General features: G+C 44.5%; 1 protein-coding gene across 1 annotated transcript; it reads left to right on the forward strand.

Moving 5' to 3' along the window:
* The first annotated feature begins 1,263 nt into the window (after positions 1 to 1,263).
* Positions 1,264 to 4,717, forward strand: FEZF2 (FEZ family zinc finger 2). Its single transcript, XM_036739249.1, has 5 exons — positions 1,264 to 1,570; positions 1,616 to 2,157; positions 2,489 to 2,623; positions 2,925 to 3,057; positions 4,458 to 4,717. Exons 1-5 carry the CDS (start codon positions 1,264 to 1,266, stop codon positions 4,715 to 4,717), a joined length of 1,377 nt encoding a protein of 458 aa, XP_036595144.1.
* The last annotated feature ends 21,802 nt before the right edge of the window (positions 4,718 to 26,519 follow it).

Consider the following 26,519-nt stretch of genomic DNA (forward strand, 5'->3'; position numbering starts at 1 on the left):
AGGTGGCGGGGCTTGGGCCTTAACTCCCGCTGCCCACAGCCGGAGTCAAACTCGCAAGCCTTTTCCCCGAAGTCCCTGGGAGCTGCAACCACGAAAAGTTGTGAATTACGCACCAAGTCTGTCTTTTCCACTCCTCCCTACCCTCCGAGGACCTCTCTCTCTCTCTCTCTCTCTCTCTCTCTCTCTCTCTCTCTCTCTCTCTCTCTCTCTCTCTCTCTCTCTCTCTCTCTCTCACACACACACACACACACACACACATACACACACGCGCGCGCGCGCGCACACACACACACACACACACACACACTCCTTTCTATCCCCTCTCTCTTTTTCTCTCCCCTGCTTAGCAAGTGGCGCGCACTTGCCCCAGGGGCGCTCGGATGCTCGGATGCGAATTGTAGACATTCAACTTTTAGGGACTACGGGGGGCTGTTGCGCCTGCGGTTTGGCTGTGGCGCCAGGAGCTGCCGGGCCGCCTGGCGCTCGCTGGGCTCGCGGAACTACGCCGGGGCCACCGCCGCTGCCCTCTGCTGCTGCTGCTGCTGCCGCCGCCGCCACCGCTGCCGAGCTACTGCTGCTGCTGCGAGCGCAGCCCCGTGCGCTCGTGTCATTCTGTTCTAAGTGACTTCATGTGATGTCAGCTAAATGTAAAAGACAGTGATCTCACGCGGAGGGAAGATGTTGGCTATCAAAATGTGACAGTGTAGCCCTGCTGCATGCCTCGTACGCATCTCTCTCCTCGGCGGCGGGGGAGAAAGGTAAACGTATTGATTTTCCATCCTCCTTTTATTTTTAAATTTTCCGCCCTTCTACCAGTTTTTGGTTTGAGTGTTAGAGAGTCCGGGCTGCCCAGGAATGCTGGAGGTGTTGGGAGAGGGGGGTCGTTTTCTCCCTTCTTTCATTTTCCACTTTTTTATCCTCCCTTCTTCTCTTCTTCCCCCCCCCCCCCTCCATTCCCCCTTTTAAACTGATGAGGTCTAGATTGGCCGGTTACTTTTGTGCGACCTGGTTAATGAGCAGTGATCTGGTACCTTTGGGTGCTCATTGTTTACGGCTCGGTTTATTTGAATGCAAATGGGTGGCCCGGCTCTGACAAGGCGTTTATTAAATTGATGTGTCTCCCTGCCTTTTCTGGAATGCAGAGTTAGACCGGAGCAACGTCGCCTAGGAGGGAGGCCGGCTTCTCCCCCCACCCCCACCCTCTGCGCCCCAGCACCCCCGCTCCCTTCCTACCACTGGAACCCGCGGCAACTTTTCCTCGAGATGGCGAGTTCGACTTCCCTCGAGACCATGGTCCCGTCGTCCTGCTCCCGGACCGGAGCCTCCACTGCCACGTCCAAAACCTTGGCCTTTTCCATCGAGAGGATCATGGCCAAGACTTCGGAGCCCAAGCCCCCATTCGAACCCCGGGGACCAGGGGGCCTAGAGGTGGACGGGGGAGCCAAGAAGATGCTCAGCCTCTGCTCGTCCTTGCCTTGTATGATTCCCATTCAGCCCCTGGGCTACGAAATGCCGTCCAAGACTCTGCTGAACTACACTGAGCTTTGGAAGAATAGCCTCCGAGGAGGCGGCGGAGGCAGCGGAGGAGGAGGAGGAGGAGGAAGCGGCGGCGGAGGAGGTGGTGGCGGAGGTGGTGGTGGCGGTGGGGGCAGCGGGGGATCCCAGCTCTGCGGCGCCAGCGGCTTGTGCAAAGCTAACTGCGGCGTGTGCTGCAAAGCGGAGCTAAGCCTGGCCCCGTCCGTGCTGCCCACCGGCAGGGTCATCAAGCCTCAGGTCATCAACCAGGCCGTGGGGCTGCCGGCCAATGGCTCCCTCTATTATTTCAACTACCTGGAGTCCTCGGCGTATCCCCCATCGGAGCTACTCAGTGGGCACCTCTTCCCCTCCAGCATCCTCAACTCCCAGTCCCCGGCGTCCCTGGCCACCCACCAGAAACTCTTCTTGTTGGAGAACGCCAAGCTGGCCACGTTGGCCGCGGACAAGTTCCCTCATACCCCTTACCCCCACAAAGAGCGCCTGCCGGGGCAGCTAGACCAAGTAATGAAGGAGAACACGGCACTGACGGCGGAGCGTAACGGGGCCAAGAGTCACGGCAAACTGGCGGCGAGTTCGGCTGACGGCAAGCCCAAAAACTTCACCTGCGAAGTGTGTGGCAAGGTGAGCCGGGTAGGGGTGCCCCTGGAGAGAGCCCTGAGTGGTGAGAGGGAGGCTCCCCACCTCTCGAGCGCCCGGACTTCCCTCTCGATACCCGGCAATGCCCGCTTCTAGCTGCATGTTGAGGATGCCAAGAGGGGGTCCAGAGTTGGGAGTACGGACGGGGGTGGCCACGGGGAATGGAAACCGTTAGGCTGCCTAATGCCAGGGCCAGGAGCAGAGGCCGGTGAGTGGGGATGAAAATAGAGAAGGCCCGCGGAGGTGGGGTATGTGAGCTATCCTCTCACTCTGGGCTTGCCCTACAAAGCCCTCTCGTGTCCCGCCCCTCCACTAGGTGTTTAACGCTCACTATAACCTCACTCGTCACATGCCGGTCCACACGGGAGCCAGGCCGTTTGTCTGCAAAGTCTGCGGGAAGGGCTTTCGGCAAGCCAGTACCTTGTGCAGACACAAAATCATCCACACCCAGGTACGTGGCCCTCGCCCAGGCAGCCCAGGCTGCTGGCCTCTTCCCCACAGCTGCTCCCCTAGGGCTGGATGAGGGCTATGCCACCCCCAAGAGAGAGGGATGGGCAGGACAGAGGGACCCCAGGGACCTCCTCGAGCCGCTCTGAATGGCTCCAGCCTCTCTCTCTCTCTCTCTTTCTTTCTCATAGCTAGGGGCCAGAAGAGGCCAGAGTTTAGGCTTTCCCTAACCGGGTCATCTCCTCCACTTTGGGGGTCCCTCGCCTCAAACTCTCTCTGTCTCCCGCCCCCTTCCTCCACCCCAGGAAAAACCTCACAAATGCAACCAGTGCGGCAAAGCCTTCAACCGGAGCTCCACGCTTAACACGCACATCCGAATCCACGCGGGCTACAAGCCTTTCGTCTGCGAATTCTGCGGGAAAGGGTTCCACCAAAAAGGTACTCCGACCTGCAGAGCTATTGCCTGAAGGGAGAGGGATGACAAGTGATGGGAGAAAGAGGAGGAGAGAGTGGAGGGGTGGGGGAGAAAACCCAATCCCACTTTAGTTGGGATTCTCTTTTTTTCCTAACATGTTTCCTAACATTTTCCCAACATATTTCGGCCAAGACATTTGTCCTAATTATACTAAAGGGGCCCAGGCAGAATGGCCTATCACACTCAGTCTTTGGGCCTGGGCTAGGGGGAAGGTAAGGGCAGGCTCTCTCTCTCAAAACAAAGATTCACTTCCTAGCTTTCAGAAAGGGAAAATGGAGGAAAGGCAAAAGCCTCCAAAATGATAGACCCCTTGGGAGAAGTTTAGAAAGATCTTCCTTTACTGTGCTTCTCCTAGGACAGCAGTAAGAGGGGATGGGAAAAATTAGGCCCCAGGAATAAAGTGAAGAGGTTGAGACAAGAGAGGGGAACACTAGAGACAGGACAGAAAGGCCCAGAGTTGCAGCTCCAAAGCCAGAGAAGAAAGCAAGGCCCTAAGTTTTCGGTCATATCAGACAGTCAAAACTAAATTTGTTAACTTCCTCCCAAGTCACACTCAAATACTGGTCTGCTTGAGTCTTCAGCTTTCCTAGACAAATATTCAGACATATTATATACACACATATGTACACATATACACATATATGTATATATTTGAGGTTACACATATATGCATTTCGTTTCTGTGTAGAAATATGTACACATATGTATTTAGTTTGTGTGTGCATATTGCATGTATGTGTAAGGGTGGTGGGTTACATATGTATTGAGTTTGTGTGTGTATGTGTGTATGTGTGTAATCTCAAAAGTATATATATATGTATGTATATATATATATATATTTAATATCTTGGATGGGGGTGAGGAAAAGAGAAATTCAAGAATACAGCCTGAAGCTGAGAGGTCTTTGAATTTCTTCGACTTCCTAGAGCAAACTAACTCCCCCAATGAAAAGTCTGGAAGAAAGAAAAATACCTTTAAACACACACACATACACACATACACACAGCAATAACAGGGGCAGTCTGGAGAAGGCAGGCAGGCAAGCTCCTGTTGGTGGTATAGGTCAGAACTCTGACCCTCCCTCGATCTCCTAATTTGGAGTCATTGCATCCCGGCTACACCGCTGCACCTCTTCTCCATCTCCCGATTGATGGAGAGCAAGTTTGACAACTTCTTGACTCTCACTTGTGGGACCCAGCCTAATGAAGCATTGCCTCCTTGGGGCGACAACTGAAGCATGAATCCCCACCCCCATCCCCACCGAGGCCAGGCCTGGGACTCTGGAATCTTTCACCTCTTCCTCCACCATCACTGCCACCATTCAGACCCATTCTTTTATTTATTTTTTTTTCTTTTTTGGTAGGAAACTACAAAAATCACAAACTGACCCACAGTGGAGAGAAACAGTACAAGTGCACCATCTGCAACAAGGCCTTCCACCAGATTTATAACTTGACTTTTCATATGCACACCCACAACGACAAGAAGCCTTTCACGTGTGCCACTTGTGGGAAAGGATTTTGCAGAAACTTTGATCTAAAGAAGCACGTGAGGAAACTCCATGACAGTGTGGCCCCCGGAGCCCCCTCCACAAAGGACTTGCCCCGGACGGTGCAGAGCTGAAAGCTTCGGCTCCGAGCAGGTCCTGGTTCCTCTCCCCTCACACCGCCTGCCCCTCGGAGACCAGAGAGAGACACTGATTTCTAAGATTTAAATAGATATATATATAAATATAAACATATATATATATATACATACAGCAGAGAGGTTAGATCTATTTATCGAGACCAACATCTATTTTGGAAAGCTAAAAAGTCTCCCTATGACTAGGGAGCAGAATTGTGCAAACATACCCCCCCAGACACATACATGTGTAAGAGAGGGGAAAACTTATTTAAAGTGAAATTCTGGACCCCGGAGACATTTAATTGAGGGGTGACAGAGGGTGGGGGGGAGGGTAGACTATCTGAATCTAACTTTTCGACACTGGCTGAATATAAGGGAGCTGTGTTATGAGCCCATTCACTTTCTACATTTCTGTAAATTTCCATGTATGATTGATTAAGGAATATATCTATATATAATTATAATAAATTGATTCCATTCGCAAGAGTCTTCTTTGCCCTCTCCCCAGCATTAGGAGAGGGCGGTGGATGGAAATATCTTTCCTCTTCTATCTTGTTTCCTTCCTTCTATCCGTTCTTCCTTCCTTCTTTCCTTCCCCTCCCCTTTCCTTCCTTCCATCCTCCTTCTTTCTCTTTTCTCTCTTTCTCTTTCTTCTTTCCTCCCTTTCTTCCTTCTTTCCTCCCTTCCTGCAGCCGATGTTCTGAACATATTTCTAAAAGTTATCTTTTGTGTTTTTCAAGTCAGCCGGGAGTTTGACTGAAGGAGAGGCGCTGGATCCGGAGTGGGAAGAGAAACCTCCACACGATTGTGGGGTACTCTTGGGTAACCGAGCTGGCACACTAATGGGCTGGGGGGCTTCTATTCAACTTACAAAAACATCGAAATATTTAGTTCTGTTTTGTTGTGTTGTGTTTAACTAACGTGCGACCTACAGTGAGATGCGCCTTCCAAAGGAAAGAACAACCGTTATGCCAGGGTGTTGAATTTCCTACGCAGGACCAGGGGCGAAATGTTTTTGTGCTGTGGGAAAAAACACACAGCGTAGCCAGGCCAGGAAGCACCTGTTTGCAGGACTGCTCTGCAGGGAGAAGTTTCTTCTGTTTCTCTAGCTGGGGAAGTTGGTGGGGAAAGTGGGAAGAGAGGGGGAGAAGGGAGGGCGGGGAGCGGCGATGACGGTGCGGTGCACGTAGGTGCGCCCTTGGCAGTACTGCAGCTCTCCCCAACAGTATTGGCCCGCGCGCGTTCCCGGTTTACTCCTCCTGCTGTGTGCATTTACTTACCTGGGCGTTCGTTCACAGAACTTGGTCTGCTACTCTCGCAACCCCAGAAAGGCCGAGGGATGTCTCCGAGATGGGACTTTACTCCCCAACACCACATGCCTCTGTCTCCTAGACCCATAAAGAACCCGCCTCCCTACCACCCCCCAAACTCCGGGGGGAACTCTCATCTCCCTCTCTTTTTCTCTTCTTTTTAAAGGCCAGTGGCTACATGGACTAGTGGCCTGGCGCTCATCCCCAAGGGAGAAAAATACTTGGGACACCGAGAGACCAATCGGGCCTTTTACAAAATGGGACGCCAGAGCCCGGGATGCGTGAGCCCAAGGAGCCGCCAACCTGGTCCCTTTCCTCCCTGGTCCACTCCTCACCTCCCAACCTTCCCAGCTATCCAAGCAAGGAGGCTCTCTCTCTAGGGCTCCTGGGACAGAAGAAAGATAATGGGGCTCAGCTCAGGGCTTCCCCCATCACCAATTCAGTCTGCTTCAACAACCCCATCTCCATCTTACCCTTTTCAATTGGCATTAAATAGTATTATTATTTACAACAGTAATAATAATCTCATTCCTCTCATCTTTCTCGATGAAGTTCAGATGGAAACGATCCTGGGGTTGTTGCTATCCTGCTATTACTATCTAACATTTAATTTTCCGAAGACTATTATTATTAATCGAGTACTTAAGGCGGGGGTCTCTCTCCCCACCCCCAAATTAAAGTCGCATGAAATGCAGGATAATGACGGTTTTCATAATCTAACATGTCACCTTTTGGTCCCTTAATTAAGACGCATTTAAACAATTTCCTGAATAGCTATCTTTTTTTTTTCTCGAATGCTGATGAAATGATCTCACGCTCGCTTTCTGAGTAATGACCCAAATTAAGAGAGAAAACAGAGACCCTTCAAACCGCATTACATTAATCATCTAATCATTCCCAGGAGGGGGGCCGGCTGCCTGAACCCTTTTTGATCAGAATATGGATAATCAAGTACTTGGATTACATCAACGGGCGCGCTGGGCAGGCCCCCCTGCGCAGCCCCAGTCCCCCGCACCCCCCTCCCCGCCACTCCCGACTATGCAGCCGCGGCTGCCTCCCTCCCCTATTTTTAATATCCAAGCGCCTATTCAACCCACGTCTTTTGGAACAATATTATTCTAGGGGAGAAAAGGGACGCGGGTTGCGGTCCGTGTGCGTGCTGCTCAGCCCAAGCTTGCCAATGAAAATGGAAATAAACGCGTCGGGCTTTGTCTGGGGACTGATTAGAGAGCTTTAAGTGTGTATCAAGGAGGGAGAGGGGGTGACAGCGCACCCCACTAGATTAAGTCGCTGAAATGCTGGGGGAAGGGGGGGGGTACTGAGAGCTCAGTCACCCTCAATCCCGCTCCCTCCTCCCGAAACGGCCTTTAATTAGGGACTAGGGTGGGGGGATGGGAAGGGCTAGGAGATGAGGCAACGTGGCCTCTCAAACTGAAAAGTTGAATCCGAGGAGAGATGCTTATTTTCTGTTTTATATCTGAGAGGGACAGGGGGTTCGATTGAGAATGCACTTGCTGCTTTTGGACCCCAGTTTATTCACCTGTAAAAGAAAAGAGTCAGATGAAGAGATCTCTAAAATCCCCCCTTAAAGTCTGAAGAGTCTTTGCTCTATGTCCTAAATCTGCTTAAGATCTGGGTCCTAGTTTGTCCATCTGTAAAACAAGGAGATTGGGCTGGATGAGCCTGGCCTCTGAGGACCCTTCCAGCTCTAAATCTATGACCTCTGATCTCTAAGGTCCCTGGCAAACCTAATAATCTGTGATCTAGTATGGAAATCTGCCTATGTTCTAGGCCCCAAACTGTCCAGCTGCAAAAAAGAGGGGATTGGACTACTCAGTCTCTAAAGTGCCTCACAGATCTAATATTCTGTTATCTAGAAGATGAACCCCAGTAAAAACGGTGGCTTGACTCTAGGGTCACTAAGACTTCTTTTTGTAAGGAGAATATTCCACTGTGTGATCTATGATCTAAAGTTGTCTCATTCCCTCTATCCGATCACCGGCCCCCCCCCCCCCACCACCACTGCCTTTGATTTGGAAACAAACCCAAAGTTTGGGGGATTTGGGGGGGGATCTTGAGTTTCCCCTCATAGGAATGCCTGATTCCAGGGGAGGTAGGAGTGGATTTAAAAGAAAGACCTTAGGCTCTTCAATAAAAGGGGATCTTCATTTTAGGACTCCTTCACAGAAAAGGACCTTGCTGAGGCCCAGACAGGACCAGCCCCTCAGCCTCTTTGCATCCCTCTGGCCTCCACCCATGGTTCCCCCAACTCACATGCCCATTGAAAGCAAAAAGGGAATTTGTCAACTTAATTTGTAAAGAGGCCGACAACAGCTTCATCAGGCTGTCGCTGGGTATTTTTAGTGTCTCCGATTCAGAAATAGGAACGTGTACATTATAATTCCATTTCCTGAAAGGATATGGTCCTGATTCTTCCCCACCACCTCCCCCCAAACAGCTCCAACAAGTCTAGGGAGATGGGAGGAGTGGGGAAAGAAGGGAGGGAGGAAGAGAGGGAGAATTTAAATGTTAGATTTCTCTGTGACTGGAGCTCTCTGCAAAGGGAGGTTTGATCCCACTGGAGTATATAGATTCTGCTCTGGAATCTCTGAGGACTCTATCCTCCCTAGGAAATCCCAATCTTGTGTAAAGCAAAAAAGCTCTTCCTGTCTGAAGATAGGGCAATAGCAGAAAATTTCCTAAGCATCTCTCTGGGATGGTGGACAGGAGCTAGTTTTAATGATTTCTGAGTTCTGTGGGTACCACTTGCACCTGGGGTAGGGACATGTCACCCTTTCTAGGGAAGGCACATTTCAGTTCCATTAATAACATGCATTAATTCCCACATTGTACCTCTTCCCCAACAAAAGGTGGTCTAAGTTTTTGTGATTTTTCTCTTTGTTTTGTTGTTGCTGGTGATGATCAGTCTTTGGACAACAGACTCATCTGGAGGAGAGAAACTAGAAACAGGCGGCATCTTTTTAATCAGAAATTCCACCGATTCTAGTGGTTGCACTTTGGGAAAGTCACCTAACTTCCTTTTAGTCCCAGCTCCCCATCTATAAAGATGGAGATAATACTAAAGTTGCCTCAATTTCCTCATCTGTAAAATGGGGAGGCTGAAGTAGATGGTTTCTGAGGTCACATCTCTCGTTAGAGCTACAGTCCCATGATCCTACAAAGCCAGACTTTTGAACCTATCACTAAGCCACTCAACAAGCATTTATTAAGTGGATCTATGGGCCAGGAATCATCATTGTTGACCAATGCAGAAATCTGTTCATCGAACTCTAGTGAGTTTTTTAAAACTAATTTAAAAACAAAAATTTTGGGAAACTATGGAATACAACAGGTTTTCTTTCCTCCTCTCCCCCCCCCCAATAAATAATAGATTAAAGATGTAGTCATTGTCTTCCAAACAGCAGTCTCCTCTCCGCCTCCATTTGCCTCTCCTCTCCAAAATAATCAACCGAAAGAGAGAGCATTCTTGGAGGAGTCCTGTTGCAAAACCCTTCCTTGAAACCTCCAAATGAGAAATCACACTATTTTAAAATGAGTTCGTTTCCAGACCATCCACCAATTTTTGCTCAATGACCCCGAACAGAAGAGACTTTGCCTGCAAAAGCAAAGCCAGCAGCAATGAAAACCATTAGATCCAGGTGAGAGTTTGTGGACAGCTACCCTTGGTTTCCCTCTGCAAAGACCTGGGAACTTTGGAGCTCGAGAGCTGCATTCGAATGTCTTCTGCAGGTTCTCTCGTGCCCCACCCCAACACACACCTTGACCTTGGATTGTCACGTGACCAAAACAGCTGGAAAACCTAACAGCAGCGCCCTCCCCCCCAACCCTAGGAAAAGCCCTCAGCTAGTTCCCTAGCTGCCCTCTTGTATTTAAGGATTGTCTCTTCTCCAGGGAGGGTTTTACCTGAAGCATAAGGCACTGGAGTAGAGACCCTATGCTTAACTTTCTAGACTCCTTTCTCAGCCAAGCTGGGCCCTGAAGCCAGCCCCCAACCTGTCGGAAGAGGCCTTACTTACTCTTCATGTATCGGAATGGTCGGGTGAAAAGCTCCGGCTTTTTTCCCACTTAATCTCAAACTGTTTGCAAGACTTGTCGTTTGCCACGTGAATAAATGCCTTAAACAAGGTAGTCATCCGCCGCATATTAATACTCTAACCTTGATTAAATTGTATAGACCACACTTTAAAAAAAATATTAAGGACGCGATTGCGGGGGAGGGGAATTCTGTCACCGACACCAAAAAGACTCCAATTATCTTTTCCCCTACAAGATGTTTCTTCTGTCCATGACTGCTCACACTTCAGCAGTCTTGCCAGCAAGACTCAAAAAAAAAAAAAAAATTCTCTTCCAAAGCCGCCGCCTCGAAGAGAACAGATTGATCAGTCCCATTGCCTTAGGCGGGTTAGAGGTTCCTCCATGGAAAGAATGACACAGAGAAGTTGCCAGCATCCAGACGCAGTGTTGGGGGGTCTGGGGGAGGGGGCGGGGAGACGGGCTTGCGGTGGTGGTGTAAGCTCAGTTTGCCTTGCTTGCATATGTGTGCATGCGGGCCCTTCTCCCTTTCCAGCCCACCAAATGATAATGGGCTTGGGGAGCCAGTCCACGAAGGAGGAGGAGAAGGAGGAAGAGGCCGGCTAGGAGGAAGGGAGGGTGGAAGGGAAGGAAGGGGAAAGGAAGGAGGTGGAGAGGGAGAGGAGGGAAGGGGAGGATGGAGAGAGAAAAAAGAGGAGGGATGGAATGGGGGAAGGGAGGGTGAAGGAAAGAAGGGAGAGGAGGGAGGAGGGAAAGGATACTGAGGAGGAAGAGAAGAAGGAGGTGATGGAGGAGGAGGAGGAATTGGGCCCGCTCCCGGAACAGCAGCGGGCCCAGGTGTGCTCGAAGTGCGCACTGGGGGTGGGGAGGACGTCGAGTGGGCTGCGGGGTGCGGGGGTGGGACTAGGGACCCGGCGGCCTGGCCGGGGCCAGGAGCCTTGAGAAAATGCCGGGGCGTAAACAACCTCAAGGCAGCTGCGTTGCCCTTTTCCCTGCACTCGGCTCTCGAACGTCTGAGCAACCAGTTTGCTCCGAGAAACATGTTAATTGCCCACGGAGCTCATTAAGGCATGCACATGCAAAACACAGCGAGAAAGATTAGCTGGACAAAAGCGCAGTAATGAACTGTCAACAATCGGGCCCATCTACACGGCCGGGATCGCTCGAGAATGAGGCATTTAGAGGCAACAAAGGTTTGTCTGGGACAGGAAGAAAGAACGCCCTAGACTTTTGTTTAGTCAACACAATTGATTACAAATGAGAGATTAACGGGATAGCTGCGGATCTTTTTTCCCCCCTTAAAGGAGACAGAAAAGAAAAGTCCAATTAAGTCCACCGAATGTTAACTACATTGCTTTCCATGCTTGAGCCCGAAAAGAAATTCTCATTAAACCGTCCCTGGCGATCCCTTTTGGAAAGTAATTTGTCTCCCTGATGGAGCCGAGAAAGGGAGCCGAGTAAAAAGAAAGCGTCGGTTCCTGGCACAATGCGCTTAGGAGACACAGGGGAAGCAGCCAAAGGGGGAGTTAATGAGCATCTGACAAACGGCTTGGATCTAGGCCTGGAGAACAGTGATGAAAAGATGGAATTGGCCAACATCTATTCTTTATATCAAACAGAAAAAGGCCAATCTGAAACAGGGCTGCTCAGAGCTGGGTGCAAGGAGAACGCATGAGAAAAGGGAGGAGAGAGAAAACCCCGGGCCGGGCCTCGCTGGGGTGGACTGGACGCGGTGAGGGCAGGCACGGAGAGGGACTCGTGTCATCTGCTCTGACCGGCCAGGGCCCTGGGCCCACCTGCCTCCTCCCCTCTTCCCCCTGCCCCCTCCCCCCAGTTATGGGATGATCAGACAATCAAGGAGTACAGATTAAGTGCCTACTATGTGCCAAGCACTGAGGCTACGGAGCCATAATCATAGCAGCCTAGAATGAGGAGGAAGGAAGAGGAGGAAAAGAAGAAAGAGGGCAGAGGACGGGGAGGAAGAAGTGAGAGAAGGAGGGGGATGAAAAGGATGGTAGGAATGGAGGAGGAGGAAAAGAAGATGAGGGGGAGGAGCAAGGAGTAGAAGAAGGGGAAGGAGAATGAAAAAGAGGTTAAGAATGGGGCAGAGAGGAAAAAAGAAGGAAGAAAAGAACAAGAGAAGGAAGAGGAGCTGGAAGAAACTTCAGAGGCCATCGAGCCCAACTTTCTCATTGTACAGATAGGGAAACAGGTCTAAAGAAGTTAAAAGATTTGCTCAAGGTCATAGAGAAAAAGCCAGGATTTGAATTCAGGTCCTGAGTTCCAAGTTCAGCACTATTATCAAGACCCACATTGACAACAAGTTCCTAGTTGCTCTTTCAAGCCCCTTTCTTTGACTCCCTCTAGGGAAGAGACCATGTTTGGAAGAAAAGTAATCCAAGATCCAACTTCCAATATTTCTCTATAAGGATTGTCCTGGTAATTAGCAACCTGCCATCACCAGGCAAATCCTCTTCTCTTCCCCTGGGTTATACAGGTCCCCAACATCATGAATATGTTTACCATATTCACAGTCCCATTACTCTCTGCAACCTAAACCTCAGTCCCTGAGCATGGACAGACTCCAGGTGACCTTAGATAAAAAAGGAAAAAGGGAGGGAAAGAAGCCAGTGAGGAAGCAGAGAGCTCTCATCGAATGGTCCCATTTCTTATGAGAAACTCTTTGGTGTCCTGGCAAAAGGGCCAGATCCGGAGTCTGGAAGGCCTCGGGTCCCAACCTTGTCTCTGACATCATGGGCAAGTCACTTAACATCTTTGAAACTCATCGGTACAAACAGGAGTACTGATCCCTGTAGTATTGACCTCCCAAAATCTTTGTAAGGATTAAATCATATCTATATTATCTCTTTATCTACAGAAAGTACTTTGCAAACCGAAAAAGTAATATACCAGATATTCCAAAAGTCTTAGCATAATTTTAAGCTGCAAAACTTAAAGCGATCTGTATAGATGTTAGCTATTATTAGGATTATATTTCTCTCTCAAATTTTTTTGTGAGGAACAAATGAGTTAACAAATGAGTACTTTGTGGACTTTAAATAGATATATGAAAGTCAGTACTCATCATAGTAATAATTACTTCATACACCATTAAAATAATCTCAAAATTACTCATTCTAGCTTTAAGAAATAGAATAGCAATTTATATAGCACCTACTATATGCAAGATTCTTTCTAAGTATTCTGTCCTTTGATCTTCACAATAACCCTAGGAGTTAAGTTCTACTATGATCTCTATTTTACAGATGAGGAAACTGAGGCAAACAGGGTTTAAGTGACTTGCCCAAGATCACACAGCTAGTATTTGAAGCTAAATTTGAACTCACATCTTCCTAACTCCTGGCCTAGCATTCCATTTACTGTGCCATCTAGCTAAATATGCTTAACCAATACTAGTCTAAAAGTCTTTTTAATTTACATTTCTGAAAGAAATCAATGGTGCATCTCTATTTATGAAACAAACCCACTTGAAATTGAGGCAATACATGCCAATCAAACGAAGTTTGCTAATGGCTATTTCCCTTCTTCCCCAACCCCTCCCCATTCTTCCACCTTAATCATGAGATGAATAACATTGATTGGGAGGACAGTTGTTTCCAGAAACTGGCTAAGGGGCTCAAAGCAAACTAGTTGATGTTCCAATTTTCTATTCTTTGCATCTCAGAAATGAGACCAATACCACATAAGGGACTCCAATGTAATATGCTAAGAGTGATTTCTCTTTTCCTTTCCGTGAAGGTGGTGTGGGGGTGGGGAGCTATGTGAAGGATGGGAACCTCTAATTTCTTTGTTATAGGGAACTCCCTGCTGGGAAATTCCCTTCACTAACACAAATTGGCCATTCCTCTGTCATTTACTGCCTTAGTTGTGTGGGGCACTGAGAAGTTAGGGACTTGCCCAGGATCACACTGCTAATATGCAACTAGGCAGCAGAAGCAGCACTTGCACCCCAGGTTTTCTGACTCCAAAGTCAGTTCCCTGTCCACTGCACCTGCTGCCTCTCATCTTCATTTGGGAGGTGGAGGGTGCTCCCAATAAGTGCTCACCTTGTTTCAGGGATTTCACAATCTCTCTATAGTAACAACCCACATTTTAATAGCACCTTAAGGTTTGCAAGATATTTTCTTCATGAAAAGCCTAAGAGATAATGCAAGTGGTATTTTGCCTACTTAAGAAATGAGGAAACTGAGGTTTTGAGAAAGCAGGATTAGCTCATGGTCATAGAACTAGCAAATGTCTGAGGTGGAATCAAACCCAGGTCTCTTGAGTCTGACTCCAAATCATGTCTAGATGTGATTAAAGGGGCAAAATAAATATGCCAGATCAAAACAGTACTTTAGCTCTCTTCCTCACCTTTGGCATCTTCAAATGAGTGCACATAACAGCCAAAGAAAGTCTTTCTGATTAAAAAATAAAGGAACCATATTTTTCTATTTTCATAAAAGATCTTCATTCTTCTAGTCTCATCCTGATAGAATTTTACTGAGTCATCTCCTTCCTTCAATCCTCTTCTCTCTCCTCCTCCTCCTTTTCCTTCTCCCCCTCCATTTTCTCTCCCCCATTTCTCTTCCAGAAGACCATCCTAGTCCCATCAGCCCCAAATGGGCATGCCTATCTTCCCCTCCTCCTTTCTTTGGTGTTTTCAAGAATCAAGCCCTTGCCCAAAAGAAATCAGTGTCTCCATTCCACCTAACAATGGGTAAAGAAAATGCCTTTATGAAAATACAAGACTTTTGTCTAAAAACTGAGACTTTTAAGAAAATGAGACATTAATAAATGAAACTTCTAAAAAACTCAGAAAGTTGAGACTAACCTCGTCAATTGAACTCCAACTCTCCTGCAAAGTGAGAGAAATACTTGAAAGACACTTGGGCTTCACTAGTATAAGGATCTATCAATTTAGACTCTCTTGGGTCCCTTCCTCCACTGATGCAGATGGCCTCTCCTCTGAGCCTTTGGAAATGGCTTCATGAGCTTCAGTGGTCAAAATAACTCATTCCTCAGTGGCCTGCTCTCTGGTGAGGGGTATTTCTTGACTTAGCTCAACTGGACACAGACAATTGGCCTGTACCCTTTCCAAGTGTGGTTGTTGAGTATCCTGGGCTTTGTTCACAGCCTAGGATCACTCCCCTCCCTCTGGGAGGCATTGGAACAGGACTTCAGTAGTGGATATTTGAGTTATTGTTCAAAAAGAAGGCTTTAAATTTCAAGTTTTTTTAACTTCTTCAAGAAATGTCATTTTGTTGGTATGACTGAGTATTCTCTCCATTGATACAGATGGCCATTTTTCTGTAATCATGGATCAAGAGCTTGAAGCTCAGAGGTCATTGAGTCTATCCCCTCATTTGATGAAATGAAGAATTTGCAGGGGGCTGAGTGACTTGTCCAAGGTGACACAAGGTATTAAATGTCAAAGGTGGGGTTTGAACACAGGTTTTCTGACTCCAAGTCCAGTTCTAGGCAGCTAGGTTCTAGAGTCAGGAAGACTTAAGCTCAAGTCTGGTCTCAGACATTTACTAGCTATGAGACCTTGGGCAAATCACTTACCCTCAGTCTTGGCTTCCTCGTCTATAAAATGAGAGTAATAAGGAGCATGAGGATCAGATAAGAAAATATTTGTAAAGTGCTTAGCACAGCACCTGGTACATTGAAGGCATTTAATAAATGCTTGTTTTCTTCCTTCTTTTTCAACTATACTATGCTGCCATTTTCAAGAGCCTCTATGGCTAAAAAAAAAAATCAATCTTCAGCCAATTTGGTGATGATCCTTTCTGAACTTAGGCTTATCCTGGCAAAATAGGCAGGAAATTCATGCCAGTCACATAACTGCAGCCATCTCAATTTGGTAAGATTTACCGTAGTTTACATTCCACTGGCAGTTTTGGCTTCCCAAACCAATAGTCATTTCCCCACTATTATAAGCTATCAGAGTAGGATCATATATTTAGAGCTAGAAAAGAAGTCAGAGTTCATCTAGTCTGAACCCCTCAGGCTATACATGAGGAAACTAAGGTTCAGAGAGATTAAGTGAAATGTTCAAGGTCATTAAAGCGTCAGAGGCAGACAGGTCACCCTGTCTGTAAGTTCACTAGACCATGCTCCTAAGAATGTAGCAGAGAGAGAATTCAAATGTAGGTCCACTGAGTCTAAATGGTAGAGATTTGGTTTTGCTTTTAAGCTAAATTTTTATAAATTGCTGTGAATTAATTCTGCATTTATTGCCTGTATTTTTGTATTACTTTGTATTATTTATATTATGATATTTTGTATTATTATATTGTTTTTGCTTGTGGACATAATGCAGATGGCACAGGATCTTACATCTTTAACTAGAAAGGACCTTAGAGACCATGTAGTACAACCCTATCATTTTATACACAAGGAACTGGATTCCCACTGAGGCCAAGGAACTTGTCTACATTCTCACAGACAGTAAGTAGCAGAGCTGGAATTCAAATCTAGGTCCCTTGACTCAAAATCTGGAATTTTTCCAATATACCACATCGCTCAATATTTTGTTGTATTTTTCCAATGTTGCCCAGAAGCATGGTTGGGTTTTATCTTTAAAAGCTGTAACACCTTTAAAAGGAGCAGCAAGTCAGCACTCAAAACTTTGCAAAGGTCAGGCATCATGACAGGCCCCTATCGATGAGGCCATCCCTCCATGTGGCCTCCAAGGGGTTAAATATATATTAGTCGCCGTCCAAATGAAATGCTTAGGGAAGCCCATTTCGGAGAACTGATGGAGCATGACCAAACAAGGAGGCCGCCTTCTTCAACAAGTGAGAGGGAAATTAAGTTAGTCCCTAGGCATCCCCATAGGTCAGAAGGTTAATCCATCCAATACCAATGGCAGCTAAGCTGCACTGCCCCCATGTGGTTGAACCAGCAGTGGCAAGTGGAACATTCCTTTTATTAAACCTGGCAATGAGGTTGATTATAAGGCAGTTCCTGGAATGAATCAACCTGAATCTGGTCAAATAAATTTACAATCTTTGGGGGAATCAATTTATTTTCTTGTCTGTTATACGCAGAGTTCTCAGGAGAGGGTTTCCCAGGTGGGAAACAGAAACCGAACTGGCACCTGGGGAAGCCTATCAGCGGTGACCATTGACACTGATGGGCGCATTATCCCCCTAAGCTGGGTTGCATCATAGTTGATCAAAGTCACAAATTTTATAGAAAGAGATGTTGCTGCCATGTTTTAAAGCGTTAGGTTTTCTAGCCAAGTCTCCAGATGGGATCATAAAAGCAACACATCCTATGACTTAAATGTGGCTGCTTAACAGTTATATTGGGTAGGCCATATTTCCTACAAGGAGGTGGTTGCTTGCCTTAGGAACTTGAGACTCTTAACAGACTTCTGGGTGAGAGCTTTCCTGGATCTCACCCACTTCTTCTTTTTCAGCCTAACCACTAGAAAACCCTACTATCTGTACTGTCTGATCAGCATCTTATCCTACATTATCGGCAGCATGGTGGACAGGGCGTTGGACTTGTGATCAGTAAGGCATGGGTTCAAATCCCATCTCAGACGCTACCTGGCTATTTGATCCTGGGCAGTTTCTTCATCTGTAAAATCATGGGGTTGGACTCTGAATCTATGATCCTTTAACCTAATTCATAAAACATCATCACAGCTGACATTTAAATGTACCTACTATGTGTCAGGCCCTGGACTAAGTGCTCTACAATTACTTATTTCATTCGATCCTCACAACAACCCTAGGAGGTTGGTGCTATTATGATCCCTATTTTACATATTAGTAAACTGAGGCAAATGACTTTCTAAGATTACCAAGGTAGTAAGTGTCTACGTCTGGATCTCAACCCAGGACTTCCAAACTCCAGGCCCTGTGTTCACTTCACCACCTAGATGTCCCCATCATGCCAGTAAGGACTATCTCATTCATTCATTCTTCAAAATTTTTTAAACACCAGCCATATGCCAGTAACTGTGCAGGGTCCTGGGGATACAAAGCCCTTGCCCTCAAGGAACTTACATTCTATCAGAGGAAATATGTGAGTGAATATAAAACGTATACCAAGTTATTTCTGGGTGCACTAGCAACTGGGGCAGGATTGGAGAGGAGAGTCAAGAAAAGATTCCTGTAGAATGTGGCACTTTACTTTGAAGGAAGCTGGGGATTCTGGGAGGGGGTGGTGAGGAGTGAGTGTATTCCAGGCCTGGGGGACAGCCAGTGCAAAGGTTCCAAGATGGAATGTCATGTGTGGGGAACACCAAGTCCCCCAGTCTAGCCGGAACACAGAAGGCATAAAGGGGAGCAATATGCAGTAAGCCTGGAAAGGTAAGCTAGAGCCAGATTGGGAAGGGTTTTAAATGCCAAATGGAGGAATTTGTATTTTATCTTAAAGGCAACGGGAGTCACTGGAGTTCTCTGACACCCCGGAACCATTCTCAAACAGAAGTTACATATATTTTTAAACCTCCTCAAAATAGTTCCGAGCATTAGGATTCTGAAGTTCCATAGAGTTTAGATTGCTTTTCTTTCAAATGTCAGTGGAACTAAGTGTTCTTATTTCTACCTGAGTAATTTATCCTGGTTCTAAAGCATCTTTTAAGCAGACAGACCTTGATCACCTGCTGCTAGAGCCAGAAGGACTCTCAGAGACAATCTTGCCAAACCACCTCATCTAACACTTGAGGAGTTAAGGCCAAGAGATAAAAGCAAAATGCTCAATCAATAAATGTTCACCTTGCTTAGTAAGCAAATGCCTGATGGGTTTCCATGGATTTAGATGTTCTTGAAATTCTCAAAACATATCACCCTTATCTAGATGGAGACATGTGAAACTATGGATGTGTAATGTCACGTACAGTTAGAGACAATCAATTCATCAGTTGCGTTTTGCTCAACGTTTTCCTTCTTATCAGGGATGACTCAATAGGGAGTGTACTGTGAAATGATTCTGTTGGGAAAAAATGTAAAAACTAAAGTTATTAATTGAGAAAAAACTAAAATACTAAATCCCATGGAGCATCTCAAAACTTAACAGGTGTTTAAAACATTTGTTTATACTATAAATTGGGCTAAAAATGACAATATATGTATACTGATTTATTTCTATTTTTATAGATACTTTTGGCAATTCTATCAAATTGTTTCCCAACACATATATGTATACACATATACCTATATACATGTCTGCACATATGTGTATATAGACACATGTCTATATACATAGATGTCTATATACCTATGTCTTTCTCCATATATATATATATATATATGCATATATATATTCTCCTTCCTATTGAATTTTCTCACAACATTGGACAGAAAAAACCCAGTTAAATAAGATTAACAGACTCTGTGAATGTATCTGAAAGTGTATTTGGCATTCCGAATCTGTAGTCCCCCATGACTTAACCACAATGTTTCTTGTTTTATCATGTCTTGTTCAGGACCAGGATCAGTTTTTGCAATTAATCAAAATTCAGCTGCCTTTCATAGTTGTTTTCACTTACAAGTGGACTGATTTAGACAAACCTCATCTTCAACTTGTCTAGGGCTTGGAGGATTTTAATAACCTACTGTAACAATAGCAATGCAGAGGGTCATTGGATTTTTTTCCTCTTAGAAAGATATGTCATTTCATTATTCCCTCAAAGTACTCCTGGGAGTAAATTACCAACCACATTTTACCGAAAAGAACCCCAGGAATATAATTGCTTCAAGCCATGCCACGAAACAGTGGGACATTTAATTCTGAGTCAGTCAGAGCTTCATCCTCCAGATCTGGGCTTTTCCAGGATTTGAGCTTGTGGATTGTTGGGAGTTTTTTCCCTCCTGTCTCCAAATCTCCACCCCTGGTGTAGTATTCAGGCAAGGCCTAGGGGTGATGGAGCTGAAGCCAATTAAACATCTGCCAGCGCAACATTTTCCTTTCCAGAAACCTGTTGTGATGCCCCCTGGTGCCCTAGAATGCTCAGGGATCCTGTTTTAAAACCTGGGTCAGGCTTGGAAGGCACAAGTCTGAGAGAAGCTATATAAATCCTCCTACTGGAAACAGAAAGACCCAGTCCATTTTGACAAAGGCACAAAATTTACAAGGAAAAAAATAGAGATAAATAAGTTGTTACCGCTTTCTGAAAATTTTTTTTATGCGTGACCCCTTTTAAAATGTCCCAGTGTCCAGAAATTTGTTTCTGTTTGCTTTTAGTCCAGAATTAAGGTTTCATAAATATAGGCATACCCCTCCCACTGATGTGGAATTCAATCCTCTCATTTTACAGATGAGGAAGTGGAGACATTGGTTAGGTGATTTGCCTGGGGCCACACCCCAAGAAGTGTCTGAGGTGGGATTTGAACTCAGGTTTTACGGATTCCAAGCCTAAGACCCTAGAATACACTAGTTCTCAGGATTATTGATGGAGAGATTGAATGAGCCCTTAGGAGTCCCCTAGTCCAATCATCTCTCATTTGACATTTGAAGAACTGAGACCCAAGTCAGGTAACTTGTCCAGTCGCAAACATAATAGGGGTCAGTGAGATGATTTGAACACAGGTTCTCTGATTCCACATTAATAGTCTTTTCATCCTATCATATTCCCTTCTCTCTGCAACTTACAGTCTTAATAGATGTCTGGTGGTGGTGTTGTTGTTGTTGTTGGTGGTGGTGGTGGTGGTGGTAATTCAGTCATGTTCTACTCTTCACGACCAAATTTGGGGTTTTCTTGGAAAAAGATACTGGATTGGTTTGTCATTTTCTTCTCCGGCTCATTTCCTCAGATGAGGAAACTAAGGCAAACAAGGTTAAGTGACTTGTGCAGGGTCATACAACTGGTAAGTGTCCAAGGCTGGATTTGAACTCAGGTCTTCTCAGCTCCAGGCCTGACACTCTATCCACTGCAACAACTAGCTGTCTGATTTATTGAGAGGGGAAGTACAGTTGCTAGTCCATGGTCATATAACTAGTATGTGTCAGAGGTAGGTCTTGAATCTGGGCCTCCTAGACCCCAAGGCTAGCCCTCTATTCATTGTGCTGCCCTACAACGACACTGATGCAATATAAAGGAATGGATAACATTTATTACAACATTTTTAGCCTTTTTTTCCCTTAGGAGGTGGGGCAGCAACAGGTGAGAGGAAGACAGGAGGAGAATTGGTCTATTGGTTCAAGATATGATGCATCTGAGCCTGTAACTACTGGTCTAAAATATGCTGAGTTTCTTGATATTGGGTTTCATTTTTTTAAATGGCAACCTTTTGCTCATGTTAGGTGCTCAATGAATATTTGATGAATTGAGTTAAAATCTATAAAGGTGGCATAACAGCATTTAGTAAGTTGCTGCAAAAAAAAAAACATTGGGCTGCTAATAAAAATGTGCTAATGTGTAGAAAACTGTTCCAGCCTCCTCCTAAGTGGGTTCTTCAAGCACAGACTTGTAGAACTGTAGCTCCAGAGCTGAAGGGGACCTTAGAGGTCATGTCCATAACCCAACCTCCTCATATTACATAGGAGGTAACTGAGCCCTGAAAAATTAAATGACTTGGCCAAGGTCTCCTAGGTAGAGTGTAAATGACAGATCTAGGAATTGAAACCAGGTGCTCTGAGTCCTAGAAACACTCTAATTTCTGCTAAGATCATAGGAAATCAAAAGCTTTGGATGTTACAAATCTATAGGTTATCCTTGGGGGTAAAAGAGGATGGCATTTGTATAAATACAAAATACCAATACTTATATCTACTATAAATTCAATGGAATATAAGCCCAATGAAGGCAGGGAGAATTTCATTTTTGTTTTTATACTGTCTAGCCCTTAGTACACACTGAATAAATGCTCGTCGATTGATTGATTGATGAAGAACATAGGAGCCTCATTAAGCCCTTTACCAAGCCTCTCTATTCCACATCCTCTCAAACTTTTTGGTCTCAGCATCTCTTCCCACTCTTTATTGAAGATCCCAAAGAGCTTTTGTCCATGTAGGCTATAGCTATCAATAGTTAGCACAGCAGAAATTACAATCTTTGGTATTATTGTGAAAATAGTTTTGACCTTGGAGACCCTATGAAAGACCCTAGGCCCTCCCAGAGCACACTGAGAACTGCTGCTCTTCAGCACACAGATAATCTCCTGGTCTAAATGGGATAGAAAGAGCCTCCTATAAAGACCTTCTTACTGATAACATAGAATGACATGTTCTCCCTCAAACCGGAGAGCTGAAACTCAGATAGCAAGAATTTATCTCCCTTAGCTTCTTTGACTGACTCCAAATGTAATCACAAATTCTCTAATCCCCCCACGAGGTTCCTTCCAGCTCCGAGTTGATGGTTCAGAGTACAGGAGCAGCTTTCTTTCTCAGAGGAGGCATGATGCATTCATTTGACCTCTGTCAAGGATGATCTTCCAGAGAGCACTTCATCTAAGGTAAGGAAGACAGAAGCCTTAATAACTTCTGGTTGTTTCCAGACTTACATTTGTCTGTAGAGCTAAAGCATTGTCATTCTGAGGTCTCAAGCTTTCTCCTCTTTAGAGTGGTATAGACTTTATGTCTTCTGATTGAAGGTGCCCTCTGTCTTCTGTCTTTCTGGGTAACTGGAGATTGTTCCAAAAATGACCCAATTTCATGGAGCGTTAGTCTTACATATTTCTAGCCCAGCAGGAAGAATTTTCTTTTAAAGTCAAAGCAACAAAGAAGTGGAGAGTCAAGAAGGAGCTAGAAATCTTGCTATAAGTTTTCTTGATCGGTGCGTCTATTTGCAATCCAGTATAATCCAATAAACATTTATTAACTATCAACTGTTCTAGGCACTGGGGACACATGAACAAAGTGAAAAACCAAAAAACTAATGCCTTCCTTCAAGGTGCTTCCATTCTATTGTGTTTCGTAACTACCAAGAGTGATGTGCAATTGGAAACTTAATACCCAGAGTACAAAGAATCAACAGGTACAGTCCTTACCCTCAAGTCAAGTGCTTTTTCTGAGTTGCTCCTTTTCCTTCTCTTCTCTCTATTTTTTTTTCTCTTTTTTTTAAAAGTATATCCTTTAGCTCTGAAGATTTTTTTCTTTTGGGATGTTTGAAAATGTAATCCTATTTTTAATTTAGTTATTGCATTATGTCTGAAAAATATCTCTATAACTTTGACTGTCATCTCCCTCTTTTAGGTGTGTGAACAGGCAAATACCAGGACAACTCAAGTCCTCAAAACATTTCATCTCAACTATCCAGAAAATGTGTCCAAAAGTGAAGGAGAACAGGAGGGCAGAGATTTTCTAGAATTCTAGATGATGACCTAAATTCCCTACCAATGTTTGCAAGCCTTTCTTGTGACACAGGAAAAACATGTAAATTTTACATTTATAATTCTATGTACAAACAGATTGAGTTTCTATTAACATTCAGTTTAAATTCTGGAAAAAAAAATTTAACCTTCAACTCTCAATAAATTCTACCTTGAGTCAAGTTCATTTTAAATCCACTCTAGAATGTTCTGCAATTCAGTCACATTTAAACTTGTTTTTCAGAAAAGAATAGGAAAGAAAAGAATCTCTCTGCCTCTCTGTGACGTTTATAATTGATTATCTAATTTAAAACATGTAGATTCCACAGCATAGTCACTATGGAAATAGTAACATATAGGACTCAATTCTAATTCGAGACACAGTGTATATAGTTGAGTGGTGAAGATTCCCCAGCATGTTTTGGAAAATCTGCTACAGTTTACAAAGGCAGAGGCGATTTGGTGAGTTTTAAAGAAATGGGACCTCTGTGGAGCAACTTGAAATTAAATTCACTATTGAGATTTTTGAAAGATGCAGTATACAATAGTCTTTCCTTTTTATTTCCTGGTATTTTGTATTCCAGGTGGTCAGGATTCTTTTTTTTGGTGTTTTTAGGATGGAAAAATCATTAATTTAAACCAAGGAATTCAAGATAAATAACATTATCAGGCATTTATTTCTTTTTAAATGATATTTTATTTTTTCCCAATTGCATGTAAAAACCATTTTTAACATTTGGTTTTTAAAATTTTGAGTTCCCAATTCTCTCCATCCCTCTCCTCTTTCTCCCCTCCCTGGGATGATAAACAATTTGATACGTCATACATGTGCAGAGACGTTTCTTTCTAATATCTGTTGGCTCTGTTGGTTTGACTTCTCAAATTCAAGGGTCTTATTAAAAATACCTGACAAGTATAGAATGGATAACAATGAGTTTAAATAGAATTGCCACTCGCATCTTAATTTACACCTAATTATCAAGCTTATTTCGGTTTTAGGAACTGTTTAAAAATATATTTGCTCGTTGAAAAAAAATGTCAGCTTAAAAAGAGATAATAATAGAAATGATTTATTCTGAAGTTAAATATTGATGTGAAAAGGACTTTATATTTGTTAAGCAGGTTTAGGAGTTAAAAAAAATCAAACAACTAAGTTCTTTATCCAGAGAAGTAAAACAAAAGCTCTTTGACCTTCCTACCCTCTGCAAGCATTCAGGGTCATTTCCCAAATCACATCAAAACAGAGAAATCCATTGGAATAACATGGCTTTAAAGACCCTAAGTAGTGCTACGGAGTGATATATGCTGGTGTTGTTTTATCATTAGTCAGTTCCACTTCTTCACGGCGTTCAGTGTACTTTAAAAGATCAATTAAAGATACATTCATCCAATGCCTCTCTCTATGCAAAAACATTTAGACTCAGACCACTTTTTCTCAATACCAGCCAAGAAACCACCACTAGAAAGGCATGGGCATCTGTCCACTGACGGTGAATGAGGTGGTGACATACGACCTTTGTCAGCCCCTTACACATTTATTTCTGGTCACCAGTTCAAGGGAGAATGCCCCAGGCTCCATTCGACTCCTATTTTTAAATGTCATTTTCCCTTTCTTTTTCTCCATGTGTTTAGTTGCTACTAGCATCTTTTCCCCTTCTTCACCGGCTTTCAGCCTCACCCAGTATTAGTAGGGGAAAAGGGAGGCCTCTGAGGTGCCATGCTGTTATGGAGTCATTTTGGTCATGAAACACCATTTGGGGTTTTCTTGGGAAAGATACTGGAGTGGTTTGCCATTTACTTCTCCAGCTCATTTTACAGATGAGGAAACTGAGGCAAACAGAGTTAAGTGACTTACTCAGGGTCACACAGTTAATGTATCTGAGGTCAGATTTGAACTCAGGAAAATGAGTCTTCCTAATTTTAAGCCCAACACTCTATCCCTCCACCACCCAGCTGCCTTCTATGATCTTATAGATCTGCCCTTTTCTAAGAAGGGCATATGGAGAAGTGGATTTCCAGCCAGAGGACTTGGGTACAAATCCCTGGTCTGCCATTTTACTCCCTGTGTGACCATGAGTAAACTGCTCCAACTCTCTGGGCCTCAGTGTCCTTATCTGTAAAAGGAGACAGGTGAACCTCTAAGGTGGCTTCCTGCTCCAAACCCATGATCCCTTCATGTGAATAAGTGAATGTAGAAAGCATTTTCAAAGTCCTGTTCAATGTGGAGGTCTCCCCATAATTATCTAGGATGCTAGGGTCTGTCTCAGCAGCAGCTGACATTTTGTAGAGACTTATTCATACTGCCAAATGTATTAGGACGAGAGATGTGTGAAACTCAGAGATGTGTGAAAAGCCTTATTTTTTTGTCCTGGTTCAAATAGGTTTGTACCAGGCTTTAATATGCCTTTACATTTCTGTTTCTGTCAGCCTTTCTAACTTCACTCATTCACACTACACAATGCCAAATCAACTGATTTGACTTGGGAAATGAAACAAAAACTGGTTATTGGTTTTGGGCGTCCTGTGCAAATTTTAGATCAGTCTTAGGAGTCTCTGTGAAAGCTGCAGAGTGATATTTGACATTTCTGTTTGAAAAACTCATTAATGATTTCTTATCTACATCTAAGCATGGGGGGGTGGGGGAAAGAAATCCCCCACTGTATTGCTTTAATATTGGAAATCTCTACTTGCCAACAAAGGGATTTATCTGTTTAGTTATCACAGTGTGTGACGGACGATGATATAACATTCGTTTTAGGTCTTAACAACATACTAGGACCTCAGGAGGTGAGGTGGCCCAATCGATGGAGCACCCACTCTCATCTGACTTACTAGCTCCATGACATTGCGTAGATCACTTAACTTCACCCAGTTTCAGTTTCCTTCATCTTTGAAACAGAAATAATACTGCCAGGATAGAGAAACAAGTGAGATATACAAAGCTCTTTGCGAATCTTAAAGCTCTATATAAATGCAAGTCACTATTGTTGCTATTTCAATTATCTATATAATTCAGGCCAAAAAAATATTTCATCTCAATTATCTGAACAATTGCCACAAAATTTAAAACATTAAAACAAGATTTTGATTCAAAAAAGGTGTTTTTGATGGTCCTTGGCATATAGCTTATTACATTATGTGTTGCTTTAGAAATTTACGAGATCA

The sequence above is a fragment of the Trichosurus vulpecula genome, chromosome 9, assembly GCF_011100635.1.
Source record: "Trichosurus vulpecula isolate mTriVul1 chromosome 9, mTriVul1.pri, whole genome shotgun sequence".
Lineage (NCBI taxonomy): Eukaryota > Metazoa > Chordata > Mammalia > Diprotodontia > Phalangeridae > Trichosurus > Trichosurus vulpecula.